The sequence below is a fragment of the Heterocephalus glaber genome, unplaced genomic scaffold (genome assembly GCF_053883595.1).
Source record: "Heterocephalus glaber isolate CG9 unplaced genomic scaffold, H.glaber_assembly_v1.0 deba00001444, whole genome shotgun sequence".
In the NCBI taxonomy this organism is placed as follows: domain Eukaryota; kingdom Metazoa; phylum Chordata; class Mammalia; order Rodentia; family Bathyergidae; genus Heterocephalus; species Heterocephalus glaber.
Genome location: NW_028258297.1, coordinates 24,851,024 through 24,860,100, shown reverse-complemented (window position 1 = coordinate 24,860,100; position 9,077 = coordinate 24,851,024). Strand labels below are relative to the sequence as shown.

The 9,077-nt window shown below is 46.3% G+C and overlaps 1 protein-coding gene across 1 annotated transcript; it reads left to right on the top strand.

Annotated features, from left to right (window-relative positions):
* Positions 1 to 3,928: 3,928 nt before the first annotated feature.
* On the top strand, positions 3,929 to 8,918 carry Cdkn1b (cyclin dependent kinase inhibitor 1B). The gene is made up of 3 exons (XM_004845859.4): positions 3,929 to 4,945; positions 5,481 to 5,610; positions 7,630 to 8,918. Exons 1-2 carry the CDS (start codon positions 4,471 to 4,473, stop codon positions 5,600 to 5,602), a joined length of 597 nt encoding a protein of 198 aa, XP_004845916.2. The 5' UTR covers positions 3,929 to 4,470; the 3' UTR covers positions 5,603 to 5,610; positions 7,630 to 8,918.
* Positions 8,919 to 9,077: the final 159 nt, after the last annotated feature.

The window sequence follows — 9,077 nt, the reverse complement described above, 5'->3', positions numbered from 1 at the left end:
TTCAACCCCCAGTACTGTAAAAATGAACAAGAAGCCCTCAGAGGCCTACTCGGTCCATGAAATCTGACATCCCTGTCACCACTGTCCCCTTGCTCTACCCTGTTTACTATATGGGCCTCCCTCAACACACTAGGCAAGAGCCCGCCTCAGAGTCCTTGCATTTGCTGTCCCCTTTATTGAGACACTACCCGGCATCTGCATGTCCGTTGCTTCTTGCAAAGGCTGTCTTCTCCAGGTGGCCTTCCCCGACCTCCTTCACATTGAGACCCTTGAAATTCTCTCTCCCCAGCAGTACTGAAGATTGAACCCAGGGCCTGCACACTGAGCTACATTCCCAGCCATTGCACCGAACTACATCCCCTACCCCCTTGTATTTTTAAATTTGAGATAGGGTTTTGTTAAGTCTTTAAATTGCCCAGGCTGGGCTCAAACTTTGCATCTTCCTGCCTCAGCCTCCCAGAGTGTTGGCATCACAGGCATGTACTATCACACCCAGCTTGCAATATTCTCTTTCCTTCTCCTCTGCTTATTTCCATCTCCACAGCATGCATCCCCAGCTTAGTTACTATATACAGTATTTCACTCATTTATTATTTTCTGTCCTCCTTCCCTTACTAAAATGAAAGCCTCCCTCGCTTTCACTTCTGTATCCCCAGAGCTTAGGATAACGCCTGGTATATAGGAGGCACTTAGCAAATATATGTTGAAAGGAAGAAATAATAAGCAAATTAATGGAAGGTGCTCAGTAAACATTTGTTACAACGAATTAAGCGTCACAAACAGATGACTGAAATTTTCAAACACTAAAAATGTCAGTTTAGGGAAATGATGCAATTTAGGGAAAGCCGCCTGGTTACACACAGTCTCAGAAAAGGATTAAAATGGTGTATTTGGGGTGGGAGGGGCAGCTGGACTTCGAGAACCGCCTCTTCCAAGGAAGCTTTTGGGCCGCACCTTGTCCTCCCTCTTCTCGGGACGCTTGCCTGCCGCACAGGTGTTTTATTTTAAGTTGTTTTGGTCTTTGTCTCTCTCTTCAGTTTGTGAAAGACACACAAACCCGGGGTGGCCTACGTGACACTTCTTGGCTGTACATAGGAAACCACCAGGGGTGAAAATGACAACAGAAACGTCACCCAGCACTAGGGGGTTGAGGGAGCAGAACCCATTTTAAAGCCGCGCAGGGTGGAACTTTCTTCTCTCTGGGCTCCGCCTTTCCACTGTTTGTGTGAAACTTTTCGCCCTGCCTTGCTCTTTCACAGCTGCCTATTTTTGCAGGAGGATGGCGCCCTGGTCCCCGTGTTTCCTCTTCCTTCGGGGACTCCAGAGGTTTTTGGGTTTTTTCACGCTTCGTCGCTACAACAGCAGACGCCTGCCTTCTCATTATACGCCCTACAGATCTCTAGGTGCCTCGGTGCCTCGACTGTAAACAAAACACTTTAGATCGCAGCAAGGTGGGTGTAAGCACAGCCTTTCGCTGGCAGCCAGACTTCTTAAGGTGGCGTGACTGTGACTCGTTTACTTTTAAGATGATCAGAGCAACAAAATCGTGTTGCTATACATTAGGTCAGAGACTCCGTGTGTGTGTGTGTGTGTGTGTGTGTGTGTGTGTGTGTGTGTGTGAGAGAGAGAGAGAGAGAGAGAGAGAGAGAGAGAAGTGTTGAGTTTTTCCTTTCATATAGATGTTGCTACCACGCATACAATCACACTGTGGCAAGGTGAAATACTCTAGAACTTCTCCATTTACACATCTGGGGCAGTTTTTGAATATATGCATATACACATATACTAACAAAATTCCCATGCAGATTGGCAATTATTGTAAAATTTGGACATTAGGTAATTTTAGGGGTGGGGTATGGAATAGTAAGGCCCACCCTAATTTCCCTGTTCCTTCTTGCCCAATACCAGTCCAATAAATTAAGGAGGGGGAAGGGGAATTAAATACAGAAAAAAAAAAAAAAAAAAAAGCTGGCCACAAAGGTGTGGAGTCGGACTTGCAGTTGCTTGGGAGGCTGAAGCAGAGCCCAGAAATTCAAGCTCCGTCTGGGCAACATAGACCTCCATTTTGAAAAGGGGGGGCGGGGAGGAAAAGGAAAAGAAAAAGCAAGGTGGGTGAACCTCCTGTTTGGGGCCTAAGTGAACTCTTTCCTGCCAGTAAGGTAGACGTCCTGATATAGAACCCAGTCTAGACACCTGCCTCCTTCACTGCTGTCTGGGCACCACCTCTGTATTTTTGAAATCTGTGTGTCAGTTGAACTAGTGGATGGTGACACCAAAGGCCAGTGAGAACTGGCTGCATTTAAATGGCAGTGACGGCGCTGACAACAAAGGAAACATCTGCAGGGTTAAACCACAGGGTCCCACAGGGCCCTCCTAGCTGTAACATTCTGAGTGTAGGAGGTGAGGCAGGCACACAAAATGGGCAAGATGTGGCCAAGAAAACAAAAATCAAACTCATCGATAGCATAGGTGCACAAGAAAGCATGCTGCTGTGTAACATTGAAACAGAAGGCTGAGGCAGGATCGTTAGTTGGAGCTCAGCCTGGGAAATTTAGTGACTTAGCAAGAAGACCCTGTTTTAGGGGGAAAAAAAAAAAAGAGCTGGGGATGTAGCTCAGTGTGAAGGCCCTGGGTTCAATCTCCAGCATGGGAAAACAAATGAAAACCAACCAAACACAACACCCAGGAGGTTTTCTATAAACAATAAGCTTTGTCTCGGCTGTGGCAGTCCTGCTCATTCTGTTCTGAACTTCCCCTCCAGTGCCCAAGCCCATACCTACAGATAAATCTGAAGTTGTGAAGAGGGGCAGCGAATTGTCCAAATAATAATACTAGGCGTTAGGGCAAGTCTGTGGTGGTTTTGCCAATCTCTTCATAAACCGGACTTTGGTCCTTAGGGAAATATTTTTTGCCCTTTACCAGCTCGCAGCCCTCTGCAGGCATTCACTTGTATCTGAATATCGTGCTGAGTGAGTTGGAGGAGCGAATCTGGTGGGAGAGAAAAGCGGAGGAAGGAAGGAACTGTTGTATTTGGCGGCTGGACTCAGGTAGAGGAAATGGTTACAGCCCAGGAAAGAGTTGAAAAGTATAAAGAGGGCAGTTCTCACATGCAGCCAATGTCAGCGGCCTTAACTGTGCTGGGGAGGAAAGAACCCGGGCCAGGGGTCTAACCTTGCTTTTTCTCCCCCCCCCCCCAAACTAAATGTGTCTGAGACGTCTGGCTACAAAGTTTATTAAGGGACTCGAGAGACCGGTCGAGTTTTTGATTTTGAGATTCTTATTTTCATATTTTCATTGAGGGCGAGCTTGGATTCAGAACATATTGTAAATGTTGCCGTCCTGCTGCCCGGCTGGCTAATTTAGAGAAAGACATTTGCCCTGGCTCCTTCCGTAAGCCTCTGGCCTCCCCCTAAGATAGAGGCTTGGGGTGAGGGCGAACTAACCACTGCCCACCCCCCCACCCCCCCGCGAAGGCGCCTAGAAGGGGGCTCCCGGGGCTAAGCCTAGAGAGGAGACCACCGCGGAGAGACGAGGGCGCCGCCCCGCTGTCTGCCTGCACCCCGCAGCCGCCCGCATCCCGGAGCGCATCCCGGAGCGTGCGGAGTGAGCCGGCCACGGAGGCTGGGCCGGCAACTTTGCAGATCCTCCCCCGGGCGCAGGCCCCAGATTTCGCGCCGAGGGGCGGCCGTGTGCCGCCGCCTCTCCCGGGCTCTCCTCGGCTTCCCGGCCGTTGGGCTAGTCTGCCTTATTTTTAATTTCTCCGCGGCCGGCCGGAGCAGGTTTGCTGGCAACCACGCACCTCGGCAGTCACGCGCGACCAGCGAGCCAGGGCGGCGCACGGGGCGCGGCGGCGCGCGCGGGGCCACCTTAAGCGCGCGCTCGCCGGCCTCGGCGGGGCGGCTCCTGGCGCCGCGACCAATGGAGCTGCGGCTGTGTTTAAATAGACTCGCGTGTCAATCATTTTCTTCTTCGTCAGCCTCCCTTCCACCGCCATATTGGGCAACTAAAAAAAAAAAAAAAAAGAGCGAGGGAGGGAGGGGTGCTCGCGTTTTCTGGTGTTTTCTTCTCCCCGTCCCTCTCCCCACTTAGTCGCGGCGCCGCCACTCCGACGGCAGCGAGGTTTGGAGAACGGCTGGGTGGCGGGCCCGGGTGGCGGCAGCCCAGACTCGGACGGAGCGGCCGCCGCCTCCTCCCCGCCCCTCGCGTCCCCGCCCTCCGCTCCGCACCCCCGATCCGCGGCCTCGCTCCCTGCCGGCCGGGGCGCCCCGCACTCGGTCCGGACCCCTCGCGCTCCTGCAGCTCTGCGCGGACGGACGCGCGGGTCGCTTTCCCTCGGCTCGGAGCGCGCTCGCCGAGCGCCGAGGGGGATCGGCTGCACCGCGGCGTTTCTGTGTTTTCCGGTGGTTTTCGTTTCTTTTCTTTTTTTGAGAGCGTGAGCGAGGCGGTCGAAGAGACCCGAGCGGGAGGAAGATGTCAAACGTGCGAGTGTCGAACGGGAGCCCCAGCCTGGAGCGCCCGGACGCCCGGCAGGCGGAGCACCCCAAGCCCTCTGCCTGCAGAAACCTCTTCGGGCCCGTGAATCACGAAGAGTTAACCCGGGACTTGGAGAAGCACTGCAGGGACATGGAGGAGGCGAGCCAGCGCAAGTGGAATTTCGATTTTCAGAATCACAAGCCCCTGGAGGGCAAGTACGAGTGGCAGGAGGTGGAGAAGGGCAGCCTGCCCGAGTTCTACTACAGACCCCCGCGGCCCCCCAAGGGCGCAGGCAAGGTGCCGCCGCAGGAGAGCCGGGATGTTAGCGGGAGCCGCCCGGCGGCGCCTTTAACAGGGTCTCAGGCAAACTCAGAGGACACGCACTTGGTAGATCCAAAGTCTGACCCGTCGGACAGCCAGACGGGGTTAGCGGAGCAGTGCGCAGGCATCAGGAAGCGACCTGCCACCGACGGTAAAGCCCCTTTCAGAACCGTAAAATGTCTGTCGTCTGTCTGTCTGGGGCGCCGCTTTTGCTTGCTGGGGCGTATTAACCTCAGCTTGCTTTTCGGCGTCTTCTGATGTAGTTTTTGGGAGCCCAGCCTGGTTAACCTTAGGTTTTAAATGCTACCTGGCTGGCTGTTTACGATTTTCAAGTCAGAAGCCGGAGATGGTTAAGATGTGATAATTTCCCTAACCGAGCACATCACAGCCCCTCCCTGCTAGCCAGCTGTAGGTATGTGACAACTTTGGGATGTTTATCAACTGTGTCTCTCTTAGAAAAGGACAGAGAAAGATGGAAAGATGCGGGGTGTAGAATCCGCTTCCTGTTATGTGGAAACAACCTCATTTTGTTCCCTTAAAGGCCACCGGGAACGATGGATCTAGGGCTGTGGGCGGAGGTGGTGGGCTTTTCACCCCGACTGTTGGGCCAACTTCTGTCAAGCCATTGTTTTTGCTAATAAAGATTGTTTGTGTGTGTTCTTTTTAAAATTTCTCCTTGCCCTCAGATTCTTCCCCTCAAAACAAAAGAGCCAACAGAACAGAAGAAAATGTTTCAGACGCTTCCCCCAACGCAGGTTCTGTGGAGCAGACGCCCAAGAAGCCTGGCCTCCGAAGACGTCAAACGTAAACAACTCGGTGGGTTGATCACTAAGAGCTCGAAGCTGACACCCAGGCTGCTATGCACCCCCATGGGCCTTCAAAACCCAGGGTACCCGGCCTTCCTGGTTCCTGGCAGATTAGTACCTTGTAGGGGTTTTGTTCTGTTTTATTTTTCGAGGTTAGAAAAGTAGCAGTGGGAAAGGCTGGGAATAACTGAGGATACAGAAATTCTTCATTGTCTAAGTCCAGGACTTTCCCTTGCTGCATTACGTAGCTGGAGCAAGTGTCCCAGGCAAGTACTTACAACCAAGACCCCAGTGGTAGGAAGGTCATGTCTGTGTGAGTCCCACCAAAACATGTTGGGAACAGTAGATTCTTTCCCCATCTGAATAAGAACTGGGCTTACCCCACTTCATGAGAATTCATTTCCTAGGGGTTTAATGGAATCAGTAACAGATTTTGAGCCATCCATGGAAAAAATGGCAAATACATGGTTACACTTAAGTTTAGAGAAACTCTAGGTACAAATAAGATTTGGTTAGGCAAGGGGTTAGGAATGTGAACAAGGTGTTGTGCTGTATTCTTTTATCTTTGTAGTTTTCTGATAAGTGTGGGGACAGAGAAGGAAACTTTAGATATTAAAAAAAAAAAAAAAGAAAGCTCAGAAATAACTAAAGTCCCTGCAGAATTTCTGATAGCACTGCAGTAGCAAAGCAGAAGTTAAATTGGCTGCCAGAGTAAGCAATCCAGGAACACGTCAGCCCGTGTATGCTAATTGTGCTGCAATAGGATGATTTGGATATTTTAGGGGAAATGGGTAGATGGACAGTTGGTTTACAGCATAAGTGAAGATTTTTCGAGGTATGAAAATCTGATCAACTTGAATAGCTAATTTAAATAATCCAGCCCCCAAATTTACATAGATTGGCTATCTATAATGATCAAAATATACAAACGAATATACTTCTCATAAAAAAGGATTGTGACCTTTTTTTTTTTTTCAAAGCACACTCAGGCTAGCATATAAAGAGATTGTAATAAATACCAATGTTAACTTTTAAATCACTTATAAAAATTAAAAAGTAGAAGACCATAGGGATTAAGATGGGATTCAGTTTTGTTATGTTTTTAAATCATAATGTCATAATATGACTTGTCTACATACATCTGGTATTTTTCAGAGCTAATACATAATGGCACTATAGAACTTGTATATTATACCTCTATATAAAGTGAGGAAATTGGATGAATAATTTTCTTGAATAACCTTAACAACTGCAACTCACTGGTTTGTGTGACTTGTGGCCTACCTAATCAGATGAGTTATATGAATCATACCTACTGGATTCTGATCAGGCCTCATTCAGACACACAGCAAGGCATTTGTTAGTAATATCACCAGTTCACAGAATATCAGAAATAAGTAGTAAGGACCCATTCAAAAGCATTCATATGTATAATCTGCATATGAATAATACATTAGGATATTTAGGGGTAAAAAAATTCTTGGTATAAGTAGAATTTTCCCCTGGAGGCCTTTACAAGTTATATTTCCAAGTATTTTTCAGACTTAGAAAATTACGCTCTTAGGTTTAACAATTTCTGAATTTTCCTATTTTTCTTTCTCTTTGTATCTTTGACTCACATTCTTTAGAGTTTTTCAACTTCTGCACCATTGACATTTGGGGCCGAATAATTCTTTGTTGTGGGAGGCTGTCCTGTGCATTTTAAAATGTTTGGCAGTATCCCTGGCCTGTCCCACTAGATGCCAGTAGCAATCCTCCCTGGTTGTGACAACCAAAAATTTTTGTGGACACTGTCCCCTGGTGGGGGGGTTACTACTGCCCATTTGTTAAGAACCACTGCTCTAACACAACGCAGGGGAGAGCAAAAGTTCAGTTAAGACTGTGTGAGATGCAGGTGACAGTAATCATCAAACTTTTAGTCCAGCACTCAGGTATTTCCCAACTATGATAGTAGGAAGATAATTCCTCTACTTTATTGGTAATGTCACTCTAGTGTTTTCTCTCTAATTCTTCCTTATTTCTTTCGCAGAGTTAATATGTTTCCTTGTTTATCAGCTACATGACTGCTTGATGAAGCAAGGAAGATATACATGAAAAAATTTAAATACATATCGCTGACTCCATGGAATGGACATCCTGTATAAGCACTGAAAGGAACAACACAATAACACTAAAATTTTAGGCACTCTTAAATGACCTGCCTCTAAAAGCATTGGATGTAGCATTGTGCAATTAGGTTTTTCCTTATTTGCTTCATTGTACTACCTGTGTATATAGTTTTTACCTTTTATGTAGCACATAAACATTGGGGAAGGGAGGGCGGGTGGGGCTGAGGAATTGGCAGCCTCTTCAGTTTATAGCAAGGAGAAAAATATTTGACTTGCATGAAGAGAAGCAATTTTGGGGAAGGGTTTGAATTGTTTTCTTTAAAGATGTAATGTCCCTTTCAGTAAGAACTGATATTTCATTTTTAAAATCATGGAAATTTGAACACTGGCTACAAATAGTTGCTATTTATTTTTACATGAAGCTTATTCTCATTTGGGAGTTCTGATGATTCCGTTATGTAGCAACAAATGGCTTAAAAAAATCAGAAAACTATCCTCTTTGCTCTCCCTAAAAATTGGAATTTACCAGTTAATTTTCAGCTGGTGGTAATCACTCCAGGTAATTCTAGGCAAAAACCTGGGGAATATAACGGAGAGTTCTGAATGCTCAAAATTGACATCTTTTATATTTGTTGAGAAAATGTGTTAGTTTTCTTTTCACCTTGGGTTGTGTACACACAGTCAAAATAATTCTAAATTCCTGGATATTTTAAAAAATCTAAGTAACCACACAAAAAAATAATGAAATAACTTTGAATTAAAAAACTCGTTATATTTGTTAATTTGCCCACAGGAAAGTGGTGTTTTTAAAGGAAGGTGCATGTAGAGAAAAGCACACTGGTAGAATAAGTGAAATGGATACTACATCTTTAAACAGTATTTCTTCATTGCCTGTGTATGTGTATGAGGCAAAACCATTTGAAGTGTACCTGTGTACATAACTCTGTAAAGACACTGAAAAATTATACTAACTTATTTATGTTAAGAGATTTTTTTTTTAATCTAGACAATATACAAGCCAAAGTGGCATGTTTTGTGCATTTGTAAATGCTGTATTGGGTAGAGTAGGTTTTCCCCTTCTTTTGTTAAATAATATGGCTATGCTTAAAAGATTGCATACTGAGCCAAGTATAATTTTTTGTAATGTGTGAAAAAAAATGCCAATTATTGTTACACATCAAGCAATCAATAAAGAAAACTTCCATAGCTATTGATTGAGTGGAACTGTAATGTGCTATACTAAGCTGAAGGTGTTCAATGTGGCATTGTAGTCATAGTTACATAAATATAAAATGACAAATATCTAGATAATTCAGGCCCACTCAGATGATGCTTTGTGTGGGTCTGAATGTAGTTACTTGTTACTATT

Bases quoted from the DNA above. Each gene is read 5' to 3' on its own strand.
- Cdkn1b (XM_004845859.4), top strand. From the start codon at position 4,471: ATGTCAAACGTGCGAGTGTCGAACGGGAGCCCCAGCCTGGAGCGCCCG. The intron at 4,946-5,480 runs GTAAAGCCCCTT...CCTTGCCCTCAG, and splicing joins GAAGCGACCTGCCACCGACG to ATTCTTCCCCTCAAAACAAA.